Below are 18,540 nucleotides of genomic sequence, written 5' to 3' on the forward strand. Positions count from 1 at the left end.
GGCGGCTCAGGCATACAACCTACCTCCCCCCCCCCAAAAAATTCATAACAATAGGTACTGTGGGGTGAGCTTACTTGTATTGTTGGCACCAATGAATAGTATGAAACTAAACTGTGCTCTGCCCTTTTGAAGAACCAGAATTCCAAATGAGTTTATAGTTGTTTTTGTCTTGTGTGATGCTTACTAATCTCTCTCTCTCTCTAAAAAGATGATGGAAGATTGCTTATTGAAGAAAATAGAAATTAGCGTTGCAGAAGCAGAGAAACGGACTGGACGGAATGCCATGAATATGCAGGAAACTTACACTGCTTACCTCGTGGAAACAAGGTGGGTAAAAGAGCATTCAACCAAGGTTAGTTATCTGATTGGCTTGTCTCCAGTAGTTTAAGGGCCAGTTACAGTGCAGTATTCTGTGGCTGCTTTTGGATGACTATGGAAACATGTACTTGAAGGACAATTCATATTAGCCTACTTGTAGATGAATCTGTGAGCCGAGGGCTGTATGTAGTCCACAGAATTCTTTAGTATTCTGAAATAGATTGTATAGATTTAATCTTTGTATCTTTTCTTGTTTAGTTACTCTACTGGCAAGAATTCAAAATGCTAGTATCAGTAGCCATATATAAGCTCAACATAGCTAGCTGACAACTCATTCTGGAAGCATTTTCATATAAATGTTGGTTGGCTGTTGTGGCCCTTTGTACATTATTAACCAAGCAGTTCAAGCTTACTGTAGCACCCTCTCTAACACAGCTTTATTAATTTTTTTGCAAATAATACACAGGTACTATTTTTCTCTGTTAAATAAAATGAGCGTTCTAGAGTATTGTTTTCAATCCTAACTGCAAAATGGTCCTATTCATCTGCTGAAAAAACTGCCATGCTACCCTGTTGAGCTTTTAGCACTGTGGCACAGATGGTAGGGTTTTCCCCTTTCTGTTGTTGTTTAGTCGTGTCCGACTCTTCGTGACCTCATGGACCAGAGCATGCCAGGCACTCCTGTCTTGCACTGCCTCCCGCAGTTTGGTCAAACTCATGTTCGTAGCTTCGAGAACACTGTCCAACCATCTCGTCCTCTGTCGTCCCCTTCTCCTAGTGCCCTCAATCTTTCCCAACATCAGGGTCTTTTCCAGGGAGTCTTCTCTTCTCATGAGGTGGCCAAAGTATTGGAGCCTCAGCTTCACGATCTGTCCTTCCAGTGAGCACTCAGGGCTGATTTCCTTCAGAATGGATAGGTTTGATCTTCTTGCAGTCCATGGGACTCTCAAGAGTCTCCTCCAGCACAATAATTCAAAAGCATCAATTCTTCGGCGATCAGCCTTCTTTATGGTCAGTGATTATGTGCCTTCTTTATGAAGCAGGCGTCTTCCCCCCCCCTTTCTACAGCATCTAAAACATTATTTTTTCATATCTTATTAATTAGCAATATTGGTGAATTGCTTAAGCCCTTATTAAAAAGGAATTTTGTATCAGCTTTGCTTATCTAAGATTATTTTGAACTGGAGATCGAGAGCAGTGGCTAATTCTGACTGCTGGAAACAGAGTCCTTTCTTGTTTGTTTGTTTGTTTGTTTGTTGAATCTCAGTGCTGGATGATGCTATAAAATCAATATAAGGTGATCAGCCCATTGTATCTCCATCACTAAAGAATAAACCTCCAAAGCTAGGTTAAATTTACTAAAGTTGATATACTCAGAAAAATGTCGAAAAATAAAAAAAATCCTTCCAGTAGCACCTTAGAGACCAACTAAGTTTGTCATATGTATAAGTTCTGCTTTGAATAAGAATGGGTTAAATCAGTAACTTGTGGATATTTCAGTTTTAAAATAAGATCCCTTGTTTGTCTAATACAGGGACAGGCAATTTTTGACCCTCAGCTCAATTTCATGTATCCCTTGCACTAATTTCTTATGGGTGGCAAGGAGGGTGACTGGGAGCAGACTGGAGGGTGACAGGGTTGAGGGAGAGCGAGGGAGGGGGAAGGGGACACAAGGAGAGAGAAAAGGAGCAGCCATGTCTACTTTTGCTCTCGGACCAGTTGTCACTGGCTTCTGTCCTGCCCACTGCTGGTGTAAGACTCCTGGCACGTAATCACTGAGGGAATGTAGCTGCAGCAGGAAAGATTCTCCAGCCTTCCCCTAATAGTAAATGTGGTCATGATGCTTCCTGTCTGCAGTTGCTGAATTCCCAGTGTTTCATGAGTAGACTGCTATACTATAGACTGCTATACTATATCCACTTACCTGGAAATAGGCTTTATTGAACTCAGCAGGACTTGCTGCTGAGTAGACAGGATTGATCTGTTAAGGTTCCAAGTTACTTGAATTTAAATGTATTAGGAATTTATTAAGTAACATTTGTCCTTTGCTAGCTCTGTGCAGTTAGAGAGGCTAGATTTGCTGTGATTTAAAACGCCAAAATAAAAATTGAATTAAAATCAATTAAAATAGCAAAATCTAAATGAGAATTCAAGTTCTGTGGACTTGTTTTTAACCATCCCAAAAATATTAACAAGGTGTCTTTATTACAAGTGATCTGCACATTGGGTCAGAACAGGACTAGTTAAAAGGATCCATCTCTATAAGAGAATTGCTAACTTGAACTCTTACGATGCAGTTCACACATAATGCTAATCTAAGTCATTGCTTAGTACAGATGTGCAGTTCCCAGAGTGACAATTGTAGCTGTTTCACTGATTCCCTGGTCTTGCTGGTAACTTTATTAAATCATCTTCAGATAAATCTGTGAAATGAAAACTATCCTAGGGGAAGAGGAGGTTTGAAGACTTGATTAATAGTAATAAGGACTGAAAGAGACATGGTTGGCAGTAAAAATCGAGAGCTTCCATCCAGTGGTCTCAAATGGGCTTCCCAGTAGACCCTCCCCATGCCAAAGGGTACTAGGATAGTCTCTTGACTGTTGAACATTAAGGAAATGAAACAAGTTGTAATTGTTCTACAGGGTATAATATACATCTTGTTTTCCCATACTGCTGCTATTCGTTATTTATACATCACTTTTGGTGTGTGCTTGCCTTTGTATATAGAGCAATGGGACAAGCATAAACAGTGTAGCAGAAATGGTTATAGTGTATTGAATTGTTTGTATGTGAGAAACTAGTAGTATTGAGTTTGGCTTTTTTTTAAAAAAACAAAGTTTACAAAAGCATGTTGAGAGTAACTGTAATAAGCGACTCCACTCTTTTTTCTTTTGCTTGACACCTCTAGATTACAGTTGTGTGCAACCTATTTGTCAATGTAAAATTCCTCTTCTTATGTTAAATTTTGGACTTTATTATATTGGACTGCCTTTCTTACTAAGTACTTTAGTTCTTCCTAATTCAAGTAAATAATTAGACAGCTCTTATCATTTCCTTTGATATGCCAGCCTTTTCGCAACTTCAGTGGAGCAAGGAAGAGAAAAGAGATTTATGAGTAGGTAAAAAACACTAATCCTAAACTGGGAAGGACCTGCTGCATTATCCTTTATTCATTGCTTATCTGTCTGCTTTAGCAGCCAAATACCCTTTTCTGTATTTCATATTCAAATAATTTTGGGCACCTATAATATTTACCAGGATGTTGGTCAAGAAGGATTTTAAATAGTTGTTGGACTACTGGATCCCTTAAATATATTCTTCTTTGGAGGAAAGCACACAAATACAATCATTTGGCTAAGTATTCAGCAAAATGTAACTTTTATTCTCATATAATAATGGTAATATGCCTATGTCCCCTTCTAAACATCAAATAATTCATTTGTAAACTTGTATTAAAAGTGTGTGAACCAGGCCTAACAATGTAAGTCATCCAGTCAAAAGGTTTTTTTAATTGGAAATCAACAATGTCATTCTTGCATTTTCCTGATTTTTAAGGTTCTTTCTGTTTAACGACCCATTTTCAGATAGTTAGTTTTATATAGCAATGAGAATTGACGGATCTTCTCTACCTATTGGTTCAGTTTGGCATTTCTCACTAAGGTAAATAAATGTGGGTTTAGAGTAATTTAGTATCTTAATCACTTACACCATTAAATGGTGGAAATTCAGAGGTATAACATTTTCCTTAACTTTCCCCCCAGGCATTTTGCTTCAGCTCATGGCAAGGACCATTGTTACTGCTTTATTAAGTGGGAAAGCATATGGTTTTCTTGTCAGAACACTTGACAAGCATCGTAATGTTTCAAAACCGATAATAAATTGAAAAGTTAGACCAAATGTCAGCAAGTGATTATCATCTTAATTGAGGCAGGGATTGCAGAACTTGTGTTTAGAGATGAAGTTTATAATGTGGCTGCAAGAATCAAATGATGATGAAGGCATTCAGCATAATGAGTACCTTTTGTGGGTTTAACTTCCTTTCATGGAGTAAACCTCCTGGGAAGAAGTATTCTCACATTAGTGATATTTTATGGCCACTTAATGCAGCCAGATGGAAAAATATTCTTCAAGAATAAAAATACCTCCAATTTTCCCTACCTTGTCTCCATTGTAGTGCAGAATCTCAGCCTTCCATTATAATCTCTCTTTCTGAACCTATGCTTTTGTTAAAAAATAAATAAAAGTACCAAGCAAGACTTAGTGATTGTGTCATTGAAAAGAGCTCAACCACAGATGTAGGTTCCCCACTGTCTCTTCATTGTACTTGCTGCAATGACAGGAGAGTCTGTTACAGGACAGCAGTAGGGAGGAAAGGGAGGCAGAATTCCCATTGTGTCCGAGCATACTTTCACTGCATTGGATGCCATCCATTTTATATATTTTACTCAAGTGCTTACCATTTTTGGCTGGTCATGCTAGTGAAGCCAAAATTTGCACTTGCCATATTCCTTTGCTTTCGCTGCTGGCTTGATGTCAGCTTCCCAATAGTAGCCAAGGGTGTACATACAATATCCTGATATGTTATCTCATAGGCATGGAACCTCAGTAACATTTTATGTGAATATTTAACATGGTGCATATCATTATAGTTGTTTCTGTTCCAGCTTATGGTACTTCTTGCTTCATGTATACGTACACTGTTTCACAACTCAATCTAGCACTAAAATATAGAGACATTTTAAATGAAGTAAATACCCTGGATATAAAAAAATGGCCAGAAGCACTTAGTAAGGTAAGAATGACCATTGCATTTTTAAAAGGTTCATATAGCAAAACCAGTGAAACATTACAGTTGGAATCTTTGGCATTATTTGTTTCCCCACAGTTCAGAACCCCATATAGTATCTCTATAAAGGCCATTGCAAAACCCACAAAATAACATTTCTTAGCAAATTGTATATAGCTTGAAGACTAAGATCTTGTACTGATCTTAGCATTATCTCATCAAAATTATGATCTGATGTCTTTCAGGGCTGTGGAGTCGCAGGCTGAAGTGCAATGTTCTCCCCCAGATTCTCTTTGGAGGCGATACAGTGAATTTGAATTGTTGAGGAATTATTTGCTAGTTAACTACCCACATGTTATTGTACCACCTTTGCCAGAAAAAAGGGTAAGAAAATGTTGCAACTTCACCTCCTTCTGTTTTTCCATCTTTCTTGACACAATATCCACACTATCATTTATCCAGTACTATGCTGGGTTTTTTTAAAGCAGCCTTTTGGGGTTGCCAGTGTGGAGTCCATGGGAACAATGACACCCTTGTAGATTTTCCCTAGCAAAGCCTCTGTGCCTCCCCACCACCATATATAGACATGCTTACTGCCCCCTTTTGCCATGTGGCGTGGATGGGTACTGTGTTTTATTCTAAAAGTACATATGGCTAAATGAAGAAGTTGGAAGAGCTTTATGTGCCCACTTCCCACTTCCTTTTTCAGCTTTATGTGCTTTTTAATGCTTAGATTAGAAATTGAACACAAAGCTTGGCAATGTGTGGGGATTAGGGAAAGGGGAGCAGTATGGGAAACAGGTGAGAAAAATGGAGAAACCAGAGGTAGCAACCAGGGGTGCCACAGGAATCAAAAGGGAGGGAAAAGGGGGGGAACACATGTACATACATTGGATCTAGTAAAACTGATCCTCTTTTATTATTATTATTTTTACAAGTTTCTCATCAGACCACCATTATACCACACATTATTTCTGTTTCCATTGACCAAACTGTAAAAAAATCATGAATCCCGTGCTTTTCAGTGCTGCTGTGGTGCAAAAATGCAGATCGATCCTCAGTTTTACTCGAAATTCTCTCAAACTCATTGGTCAGATGTATGGCTGTAGATGTATTCTGTGATTTGATGGTGGTTTCGTTGTCGTCCAATGTAAAATAATGATAATAATGATCACTCATGCCTTGCATCATTATTGTTTTATTACTGACACCTATTTTTATTTTGCTGTCTGCCAACATAAACCTTAATTTGGTGGTTTTTGGGTGGACTCCATGTAAGATCACAGTACTACTAGGTGCAGCTTTTACCCAAACCACATGGTGGTGGTGGTGGTGGGGAACAAGTATTGTGTGTGTGCTTTCTCTCTTTCTGGGGCATATATATGAATGTGAGAGAGACCTGGGTTAATAGGGAGAGAAACAACCAGAAGATACGGTTCTCATAGCACACACTCAACATTCCAAATATACCCAGGATTCCCAAAAAGCTGGTGACCTCAGAAGGTTGTGAAGATATGTTTACACAAATATGGGCAGTGCCTAGTGAAATTTCAAGAAGGAGGAACTGAACTGTAGCAGCATTTTCAGTCACCAGAGCACAAGGCTTCTGTCCCTTTGCCCCAGAATAAATTATGTAAAGCAAACATAGCTGCTAATATACGTAATTCACATAATTTGTAGAAATGGAAAACATTATCTTAGTGTTTTTCCATTTCTACGAATTATGTGAATTATGTATATTAGTGTGAAGTATACACTATCATGCTCTTAACACATCCCCTTGTTCCACAGGCAGAGTTTGTTTGGCATAAGCTAGCAGCAGATAACATGGATCCAGATTTTGTGGAAAGAAGAAGAATTGGCTTGGAAAACTTCCTTTTGCGGGTGGCTTCACATCCCATTCTTTGTCAGGAGAAGATTTTTAATGCATTTTTAACCAAGGTACCTTAATACTGTCTGCTGGATATTTTTTTAAAAAAACCTTTTCCACCTTGATTCTAATTCATGATAAATGCATCAGATTATGTAAGAATTGTGAGGCTGTAACTCAATGTCAGAGTGCATGCTTTGCTTGCAAAAGGTTCTAGATTCAATTGGTGGCTTCTCTTGAGTAGGAAACACCTGTGTGAAGTTCTGGAAATCTGTTGGCAGTTAGTGTAGAGTCTACACTGACTATAAAATATATTTGGGACTCTTTCTCAGCCCTGCACTGTTGACAATACTGAGTTAAGTGGACCAGTGGTCTGATACAGTACAAGGCAAATACCTACATTGCTCTGTCTGAGACCCAACAACTGTAGACATCTACCGTAATAGGAGCCTGTTTTTTGTTTAAAGCCTGTAATATTACTTCTACTCGTGTTCATGTTGTTTACTGGTTTATTTTCCAGTCCACTTTTAAGGGACGGATGTTTTATTCCCCTAGTTGCTTGGATTTGATCTTTCAGTTTAATTGAAAAATAAACATTAGTGTAATGCACTTTAATTCATAAACTGATTACTGGATACGGTTAATGAAATCTGTCAGGCCTTGTTCACCTGCTGGTGGCCTCTGTTGCCTCTCTTCTGTCTGTTGTGCTGGAAACGACTTCTTCTGACCATCAAGCAGATATCTCCTTTAGCAACAGTACATAAGTGAATACTACATGGACATACTGGAGTGCTACTTCTGAAAGTTTCCTGGACTTTTTGGAAAGGAGATAAACTTGTTTCATTTCACTTTTAATTTGTATAGCATCTTTCTATACTGCTATACACAAAGCGGTTTACAAGCTGAAGAAAATATGCAACAAAGATCACACATCTTATAACAAAAAGTCATAATGAAAACATAAATTTAAAATAAACAACTTATATCGAATAAAGTAATATTCAATAATCCATTAGAATGTAATAGTACACAATAAAATTAAATACCAGCAAATAATAAACAGAAATTCACTCCTAACAATTACAATAAATAATTACTAAACTGTAGTCAATTTAAAAACAGCAAGTTACACTGCATAAAAAGCCACAGCACATACAAAACCATGTTAAAAGGATCAAATTGAAAAACAGACACATTACTTATAAAATTGTTGTTGTTTTTAAAAAATACCGTAAGTCCTTGTTTCTCTTCCTAGCTGCTCCTCCTGTTCTTAAAGTCATGGTCTGGAAACATCTCTTAGGGTTGGCGGGTGGGACAAGGCAGGTGGGAAAAGCCATTGCCTGATGGCCAGCAGTGCATTGGGCAGGATAATGTAACAAGAAAAATCTACTGTAGGCTTTCGATAGTTGAATTTGGGTAATGGAAGCGTCCCATTTTCATCTTGTTCTGTAGTATATCAAATCCATATAAATAGCCGTCCAGTCCTGCCTGTTGAAGATTTTCAGGATTATTTATTGCATTTGCCCTGTAGGCAAAGCTGAAGTGTCTCGATGTCATGACTGAAAAAGGAGGGCTGCTAGCCTGCTCTGTTATTTTTCTGGTGGTTGGTCTTTTCTAGCTGTTGGGAAAAGGGTAAAGTGGGAAAGATTAACTGCCACAGAAGTAACTGGATAGAGCAATAGTTTTCTGTAGACTACTGTGATATTTTAGAATGTGAGCAGTTGATAAATCTTTTAAAATAAAAATATCAGAACTGGCCATTAACTCTTCTCTTCCTGAGTATGACTCATGTTTTTTGCATGGAGCCACCAGAGAACCTTCAGATTTCTGAACAGGTATTGCTAGAATGTGTTTTATGAGAATAATGAAGCAAGTAATACATATCCTGGCTCTTATACCAGACTGGTAAATAACCATTTGCCTCCTCATTTGAAGTGGGTAGAATTGATTCCAGGTGACAGAGAGGAAATCATTGTAAATTGGAGCAGAGGTGGGTTTTTTAAACAAATTACTTTACATTGGTAAGCATGAGCAGATGGAATAATGAAAAGTTCTGTGGGCTGGTAACTCTTGTGGATTTATTTGCAAGGCTGTTTTATATATGCAGATACCCATTTATTTATATAAACATTTCTATCCCGTTGTCCCAGTGCCCACTCAGGGCAGCTTACTGTAGCTTAAAAACACAATACAGTAAAATGCTAGCACTTTTTTGTGTTGGACCAGCGGTGTTACAGAGGCAGCACTCACACATTTATAATGCATTTAAAAATGAAATTGAAATTGAAGTTGAAATGAAAATTCCATTTCTAGGAAGGTGGATGGAAGGAGACGGTGAATGAAACAGGATTTCAGCTAAAGGTAATTATCTCCTTTTATTATAATTGTGACATTCTGTCAAAGGGTAAGCCTAATTTGCAGCTTCATAATTTAATGTGAGGGGAGCAATATTCAAAATTAATTTTTAGCTGAAAGTTATGGCATAATATTGTAAAGAGATTTGAAGAATAGAATTGTAGAGTTGAAGGGACCACGATGGAAGGGACCACGATGCAGGTTTTTTCGCCTAATGTGGGGCTCAAGGCCACGACCCTGAGATTAAGAGTCTCAACTGAGCTATCCCATTTCTGTTCATGAAAGTTTTGTGACGTAGTAGCTAGGCCTCAATACTCAAATGTAACTTGAAATATTGTTGCAATAACTGGTTCTAGTACATTTTTTATCACATGATACTATATTTTATTCTGGTGATAATCTTCTGAAATGTGTGTTTTAAATTTATTTAAGTGAATAAAATTAATGTCTGTGTGTTCTTCATTAGGCAGATTCTAGGTTAAAAGCCCTTAATGCAACATTCAGAGTGAAAAACCCAGACAGGTAAGTGTGTTGTGTGTGTTTTTAGTTTGTTTTGCAATTGGGAATTATAGTTAATGTGTAAATACTTTTTATTTGGTATTCACTCTGATTTGGTTTATTACATTTCTATGCCGCTTTTCATTCAAATGAATCCCAAAGTGGCTTACAAACAATAAATAACAATAATATGATAGAATATAATAGAACATCACAAGTACAGGATAAATCATATAGAATAATTAAAAATAGCATTAGTATAGTAATAGTATAGTAGTCTATAACAAAGCAACAACTAAAACAAGCTAAACATCACAATGAAAGCAAAAGTCATATTATATGATTAACAAATCAATATGGCATTTATAATCTATTTAAAAAAATTAACAACATTAACAAAATAGCAAGCAAAAGATGAACTAAGCACTGTTAAGTTCATACACACACCCTGCACACCCCCATGACTGGAGGGTGGGACAAGGCAGGTGGGAAAAGCCATTACCAGCTGGCCAATGCAGAGTCCCTCACCTCTCACAGCCAGCCGTTCCTTGGGCTGGAGGTGTCTCTCCCCCTTCACTCTTGGTTTATTGACCCTATCTGCAAAGAGCACCCAATGTAAATTTGAAAGGTGATCCTCATTCCCTTTCCCAAATCCCTTGGGCATCTTCTCTGCCCTCTCTTTAAAAGGGTGTTGTTGTTCATTTTGTTTACATACAGAAAATGCTTCTGCATCCCAGTAATAATTTCCTACACATGCACCTCTCCTTTTCCTCCCTTGACATATTTCCACCCAATGATAATTGTAAGCAGATAGGCAGGGCCGGCTTAAGCGTATCTGGCGCCGTGGTTCATAGATACCTTCGGCGCCCCCGCCCCATTTCCCAGCGCTGCTGCTGCGGGCACAGCCGTGCGGCGCTCCCCTGATGGCCCAGTGCCCTGGCACCCTGCGCCAACCAGCCTTGCCTTATAGCCGGCCCTGCAGATAGGCTTTCTAAATGTCATAATATGTCATTGAGATGACCACAATATATCTACTAATAAATCCCACAGTAAAGGGGAAAACCCTGGGGTGAAAGGAATAATGTGGTAATAATGCAGCTGGAAGCCCAACTTTTGCTTTATTGTGAATAGAGTATAGAGCATGCAAAAATATGTAAGTGCAAGTGGTGTGCTGATGATTGGCCATACTGTTTGGAGCTGATAGAAAGCTAGAGTCACAGCAGCATTTGGAGAGCCACAGGTTCCCCATCCTTGTCCTATCCCTACTGGGAATAAGCCCAATTCAACTCCGTTGGACTTCTGAGTATACATGTATAGGATGCTGCTGTAAAGCTCTTACAAATTTGATATTTTTTCATGACTGATTTTGGGAGCCCCTCATTTATGCTGCAACACAGTTTCCCAATGACTTCATGACTAGTTAAAATGATCTCTCACAAAAACAACCAACAAATACAAAATAGAACTTTTCCTTCTGCTTTAAGGTTTGGTGACTGGCTATGGCTCTCTTTCTTTCCATGTCTTTTGCAGAGGAAGTAGACTTTGAGGAGAAGGGCTTGGGAATTTTGACTGGTAAAAAGATGAAATGTTGTCGTAACTAAAATATTTTCAGCTAGAGTCTTTTTGATTTAATAATTCAAAACTGTTTGCTAACAAGCATTTAAAAATATTAGCTATTGCAGTTGTTCTTGAACTAAGCACAGAGCTCTTCCTGTCCTAAGCAATGACTAAGAGGGATGATGAAAATGTTGTGGCCTGCTGATGGAAAGAAAAGAATATCTCAGTGATGCATTAATTAAACTCTTTTCTTACATCATAATCCCTCTCTTTCCCTCCAGTCACTCACAGTTTAAAACAAAATTTGCCAAGCTCAAAGCTTTTTGTTAGTTTCCTTTACAACTCCAGCAGCTATTTTCCAAAAAGCTAATGCAGAACATGGCAACATCTTGCATGATGAAATTAGTGTCTCTGCTTTTGTTGGCTGAACCATGTGCTGATAAAGGCAATGCTCTCTAATTCCCTTCCATTCCCTAGACCACTTTTACATTTATTTCAGCCATGCTTGCTTACTCTTTTTCAGTTCTCTTTGTCCCCTGTTGCTATAAGAATGGGAAATTGGACTGTAGTTAGTCCTTTCCCTTATATTTCAAATGCTGGCAAAAACCCAAAATCAACAAACTCCAACTGAGGGGAGAATTCTCTCATTTTTCTGATATATTAATCTTGCATGTGGTTAACAGTAATGGTAGCTATTTTCAGGCAATGAGAATCATTTGTTTAGTGTGGAGACAGATGTGGAATTGTTTTAGAACAGTAGGGCTAGCTACACAGTATTTTCCCTGAGTTCTTTACAAACATACAGTGTTCTTTCATGGGCACGTAGCTGAAAGCTGGTACTAGATAGCACCTGTGACATCAACCACACACTCCTCCTTCCCCCACCCCATACCCCAAAGTCACAAAGTCTATGCCTTTGCTAAAGTTTGGGCCTTGCCATGTTCCTGATGATGGGCCCTACCTCTCATCCTTTATTTTTGCCAACTTTTCCCATAGCAGTGGGGCCTCCGGCTTTAGATTGGAACAGGGAGCAGCTGTTCTGTGTTGGATGTGCCCCTGAGACTTCCGCACTTAACCCTCTGTGTCTCCTCTTCTCCCCTCTCCTGCTGCAATTGGCTTTGAAAAAAGTTTGCTGTTGAATACTTTTTTTCAAGCCTAATTGCAGGGTAGGTTGGATAAAATCTTAGGTTGTGCAGCTGAAGAAAGCACTGCTGTGATATATAACATTTCCTGTGGTTCCTGAAACCTTTGGATTCTGTTGGAGCATGCCATGGCAGTATTTACAGATGCACTTCCTTGCCATAGCTGAATAAGTTGAGGGAAGGGGTTAAATCAGTAGTAGCAAGAGTCAAAACAAGCCCATGTTGAGCTGAGCATAAATTTTGAAGAACTCTGCGTCCAGCTCTGCAAGCGCTCATGAGTGTGTGCTAGCAAAAAAATATTTTGAGACTTCTTTTTTTGAGTGTTCCAGTAACACTACTTCTGACTGCTCTTAAATTATTACATCTGCCTGCACCCTTAAATTACTCATTTTGCTGAGATGCAGTTGCACTTTGAAATCAGCTAACTTGTCCAAGCTTTCAGCATTTTTTTATTAGCTGTGTTTCCTCCAAAAAGCATTCCACAGTCGGCACTACTTGGGGAAGGGTCTGACCCCCCCACCTTTTTAAATGTGGTCATTATCTGCAGAAATGTACCAAAAACACTTCTGAAAAAGGGTTTAAGAGGGGCCAAATTTTTCTGTTGATAACTTGATTTTTGTTTTCCTGTATTTTTTAACAGAATTCACCATGTTGTGAATGTGCAGTCCTTGTTTTGCACTGGTAGCTTAAGTCACACATTGTAGTGTATTGTTTTCCATCTGTCTGTGTCTCAAACTGCTGAGGTTTGTGCTTGAAATGTAATATTGCGCCTAAATGAGGGTTCTACATTTCACTATCTCTTTGTCCAAATAAATTGTTTTACAAGCTGACCGAATAGAATACTGAACAGGCTATTAGTTAAACCCAAGGCCTGGTTTTGTTCAACCAACTCTTCCTTGCATTAATAAGTGTTCTCCCAAATCCTTACTTTAGCTGATGACTGCTACTTCAGGAAGCTAGAGATAATTCTACTTAAACAAGTCAAACTTTTCCTTAAACTGTTTTACAGTGATACCTCGAGTTACAAATGCCTCAGGTTACAAGTGCTTCAGGTTACAAACTCCGCTAACCTGGAAGAGTTACCTCAAGTTGAGAACTTTACCCCAGGATGAGAACGGAAATTGTGTGTCGGTGGTGCAGCAGCAGCAAGAGGCTCCATTAGCGAAAGCACGCCTCTAGTTAAGAACAGTTTCAGGTTAAGAACGGACCTCTGGAACAAATTAAGTTCGTAACTAGAGGTACCACGGTATTCTGAAGCTGTCATACAGTTTATGGCAGTTTGCGTTCCTGATTGCTAATGATCTGCTATCCGTTTTTGCATTCCCAGGAGATTTACAGAACTTAAACATTACAGTGATGAGCTGCAGTCTGTCATATCACACCTTCTGAGAGTCAGAGCTGTAAGTGTTTCCTCCTTGGATTCTGATGGAGAGTAACATTTATCAATATTGGTTAAAGTACAATAAAAGAATCCATCTATCGCTTGTTGATGTGCAGTTGATTTGATTGTAGTGCTGGGTTTTGGAAGTGGCCATTTATTTCTCTAAAAAACATGCCTTTGCTTTGTGTCCCGGAATTCAAGAAATAGCGAGAAGTTGGAAAACAATCACAATTTTAAGTGTTGTTCTCTGATGTGAGGGGGTAAAAAAAAAACCTGGAACAATTTCACAAATTAAAAAAGGTGCTCAAAAATGGGACGCCCCTTGGGAGGTGTGGATAGTCAAATACTTCTTTTTGTGTTTCCCAGTTAGAAGTATTATGGTTCCCCACCCCCCACCCCGCATATCCATTGTACTGTGCTGTAATAGAGGTCAACCTCTTTGATTTGATTTGATCCCTCCCAGAAGAACATCAGACTGTGCTGTGAGCTCATGTGCCCATTTTTCCTCTTTAGATTGTTGTGGGGCTGGGTAGAAGATTTCAGAATAAACCTTTGCCTTGTGTTCGGGGGTGAAGTAAGGAATTGTTTGGTCCTGTAAGAATACCCATTGGTTTAAGTGTAGGATCTGATATCATGGATTTGAAAAATTAAATATAAAATTGCTTACCTACTTAAGGCAGTAACTAATAAAGCAATTCTGTTAGCACAAGGACTTCTGGCTGTGCAACAGAACCCCCCCCCCCACTGTCCCGATATGCCCCTTAATCTGTTTTTAGGTTTCCCTCAACCCTCCAGAGCAAATTTGGGAAGGGTGCTAACAGTACTACTTGGTTGGATTCTGCCCATAGTCTCCATGTCTGTTTCTGTCTTCAGGCTGTTTTTTAGGGACTAGTAAGTAGCTGATATAATTCTGTTATTTCAGAAAGCTCAGTTTGTCTTGAAAGTGAGCCAGACTTCAGTGCTGGGCATAGTGTCAAAAATTACAATTAAGGCTGGCAAAAAAACTCACACCTGATACATTACAGAAGAGTCAGCAACTATTTTGCAAATGCCATCATATCTCATCCTAATATCCTTACATTTGGAGGCCATGGACCATTTGGATAACATTGTAATTCAGTTTTTAAGAAAAATTGACAAGATTTTCTATTAATGGTTTCTTAAATCAAATAAAGCAGTCACGATGTAAAAGAATATATTTTGGTGGGTCATGATGAGATTGGAACAATGAAGAGAAAGCAGATCAAATAAGTATTTTCTTGTTTGGGTAGAGACCAAAAAGAGAAAATAAAATTCTTGCCCCCTGGTATTTTATTAATGTAATTCAGGCTAGCATTCCAGAAGGCAAAAGTGGAATGGAGCTTTGTTAATGTGAATATCTTATATGGCACACTTTTCCTAGAACGCTTCGGTTAAATAATATGTCTGGAAAAACTAACCACGGCTTGCTTGCTTTAGAGAGTGGCAGACCGGCTTTATGGTGTGTACAAAGTCCATGGGAATTATGGAAGAGTTTTCAGGTAAGATATAAAAGCAATTTACCCCTTGATTGACTGATATTTTATTCCCACCTCTCCAATTCATATTGGACAAAATCAGCTATAAAAAACAACTATAGAACAACTTTTTAATGCAGGAAATCCTATATAATAAAGTCCCTGTGTCTCTGCGTCCAGATTCCGTGTGTCCCTGGGTTACTGCGCATGTGCCCCAGGGACACAGGGATTGGAGGCAGAGACAACCGACAACCGACGCTCCGAAGCCCCGTCTCATGCTGGAGGTGCGCTGCGATGCGGCGGGGGAGAGAAGCGCTCCTCCCCCCCCGCCGCCTTGCCACGCACCGCCGGCATGGGACAGCGCTTCCTCGGTGAAGGCAAGCAGGGGAGCTGTCTGCCTGCTTGCCGTAGCCGAGGAAGTCGAAGCTGCAGCGGGCAATTCGGCTGGGGGACTGGCTTGGCGGCGGCAGGAAAAAGGGGAGGAATTCCTCCCCTTCTTCCCGCCACCGCCAAGCCAGTCCCGGAGCCAAAGTATGCTGCGGTGGGGGTTTTCGCTGTTTGCCTCCCCCTGGGGGGAAGGCAAACGACGAAAAGCCCCCGCTGCGGGGTTGCCAGCTCTGTCGGGAGGGGGGAGGGAGAAGCAGAAGATCCGATCGGTCTTCGGCTTCTCCCTCCCCCGGCCCAACAGAGCCAGCATTTGGCTCTGTCAGGCGGGGGGAGGGAGAAGCAGAGGATCGGATTGCTTCCCCCTCCCCCCACTCGACAGAGCCGGCAACCCCGGGATCTGTGCTTTCTGTCGGCGGTGGGGGGGGAGAGGAACGAACAGAGAGAAAGGGCTGCTTTCTCTCCGTTCGTTCCTCTCCCCTCACCGCCGACAGAAAGGGCTGTCGGCGGCGGGGGGAGAGGAAGGAAGGAGGAGAAAGGGCTGCTTTCTCCTCCTTTGTTCCTGTCCCCCTGCCGCCGACAGCAAGGACAGGTCCCAGGGTTCGGAGAAGCGCTGCACAAGCGCTTCTCCGAACCCCGGGATGTTCTAGCACCCGTTATTGAACGGGCTGAAATACACTAGTCAGTAGATAAACAGTCAAGAGGTGGTGAGAGGAGACAGTGAATTTTTCAGCTGGTATTGGTATAAAAGTTGGGGCGGGGAATGGAGCTCCTGTCGTTGGGAGATTCGCATCCTAAGCATCTTCATACCACAGAAGGCTCCTTTATCACATGAAACCTGTTGGAGGGAAGTGACTAGTGGGTGCTTAGCTTCCAGGGCTAATAGAAGCTTCGCCAAAGGTGGGGTGGGGGCATTGTTCATGTTGTGGTCTCAGTTCTGATCAGGTTTTCTCCCTGTGACTGTTAACACCACTTAAAAAGCTTGTAGTGTAACACTAGTGTGTTTAGTATCACATCCAATTTAGTCTTTAGAAACTCTTGTGTTTTGCTCTTGTCAGTAAATGTTGCTGAAAAGCATCTCTAATACCTTTTTAATCGAGTTCAACAAAACATGTTGCTACTTCCAAACTGAGGGTACAAACTGCAGACTGGGCTAGAGCTGAAGTCTCAGGAATCAAAAGAAAAAGTTTCATGACTGTAGAAGGCTAAGAACCACTTCTTAGCTCTGTCTGGAAATGCCAACACTGCTACTTGAGTGTCTTTTGTTGCCTCCCAGCTATCAAGAAAAGGGAAGCAAGAGGTAGCTTATTAGCAGATCCTCTTTGAAGTACTTTGCCTGTACCTTATTCTGTGCAAAACCTGGGAGAAAGTCCAGCCACATTGTGACATCATGAAACATGACTGGAGAGCCTGAACCTTTTGATCATATTGCATGTGACTTAAATGACAGGTGACTTTTTAGTGCTGTAAGAAACCAAACACCATCATGACAATTGCCAAGATGATCTATATTTAGTTGTTTCAAGAACTGACTGAAGCAATAAGCTTTTGTGATTTGCATGCCTGATTGTGAACTTAACTTGGCCATCTTACTGGAAAATTAAAGAATCTGATTCTCCTTTTTGTGTTCTGCAGCTGGCACATTTAATCCACTAGGCTAATTGATTGCAGATGTGCATCTCTGATTTTAGAACTCTAAACTGTATCAGTGGTACTCCTGTAATTATGCTAGATAGAATAACACAAGATGAACTGCATATTAGTTTTTGGAGTGCTTGGTTTATTTGCAAGATTTCTGTAGGTTTTCAGTAATCTTATTAAAAATGCTACTGAAATTTTAACATAAAACGACATAGCAAAATAATATAAGATGTCAAGAAAATATTACTGGAACTCATGGACAGTAGACATAATGTTGCCAAAAATAACAGACTATATTAGGTGAAAGGTGTTAATTTAGTAGAACTTAAAGGCAAGTGCCACCATTGTTTTAAAATCCTTCTATGGATCTGGTGATAACAAATAGACACAATCAAACTCCATCCAAGTATGTTTCAGACTCTGGATGAGAAAATATTTCTTTTTAAAATTAAAGCTTTATTCAGTAGGAAATTTAGTGATAATATAAAGGTGAGAAAGACTGCTTCTCCTCCAACTTTTGGGAAGTCATTTGTTTTTAAGTGTAGTAAAATGACGTGGTGATGCTTTCCAGTTTTAAATGTTCAAACAAAGCTTCTTTTGGGGGCCTTAAACTGCTGGGAGTTTTTAAAAGTCATATTTTACACGTGGTGTTTGAGATAGGATAGCATATCTTATAATAGACTTCCAAGTTTTGCATTCAGAACTACTGCTTGCTCGGAGGAAGTACAGCAGTTTAGCCAAGTATAACTTGGAGGTTTCTCCATATAGATACCACCTGGGGAGAGACTACATACAGGATGCAGCTTATTAACTTTCTCACCCTTCATGTGTTATGTTGTTTCTTATTTAAAGTTTTTTTTCTTTTCTTTTTTTTCCTCTAGTGAATGGAGTGCAATAGAGAAGGAGATGGGGGATGGGCTGCAGAGTGCTGGCCATCACATGGATGTGTAAGTATTGACTATCTGAGAGTTGATGGAATCCAGATGGACACATTAAGGAGGGGTGCATGTGTAGGAAAATGTAGTTTTGAGAAGATGGTGTGTTTTGAAAAATAGCACTGTAGGCTGCTCAGTATTTCATTGGCTTTAGCTTTGGACTGCTTCAGAATCTGT

At 39.8% G+C, this 18,540-nt stretch overlaps 1 protein-coding gene across 1 annotated transcript in view; it reads left to right on the plus strand.

Annotated features, from left to right (window-relative positions):
* The window catches only part of SNX4 (sorting nexin 4), a 29,092-nt gene that overhangs the window by 1,326 nt on the left and 9,226 nt on the right, over positions 1-18,540 (plus strand). Inside the window, exons 2-9 of the mRNA XM_035129524.3 lie at positions 209-327; positions 5,350-5,488; positions 6,896-7,045; positions 9,288-9,335; positions 9,796-9,851; positions 13,854-13,926; positions 15,366-15,427; positions 18,310-18,375. Coding sequence (XP_034985415.1) covers positions 209-327; positions 5,350-5,488; positions 6,896-7,045; positions 9,288-9,335; positions 9,796-9,851; positions 13,854-13,926; positions 15,366-15,427; positions 18,310-18,375 — 713 coding nt within the window. The remainder of the gene's footprint in view (positions 1-208; positions 328-5,349; positions 5,489-6,895; positions 7,046-9,287; positions 9,336-9,795; positions 9,852-13,853; positions 13,927-15,365; positions 15,428-18,309; positions 18,376-18,540) is intronic.

The sequence above is a fragment of the Zootoca vivipara genome, chromosome 1, assembly GCF_965207765.1.
Source record: "Zootoca vivipara chromosome 1, rZooViv2.hap1.1, whole genome shotgun sequence".
NCBI classification, from domain to species: Eukaryota; Metazoa; Chordata; class Lepidosauria; order Squamata; family Lacertidae; genus Zootoca; species Zootoca vivipara.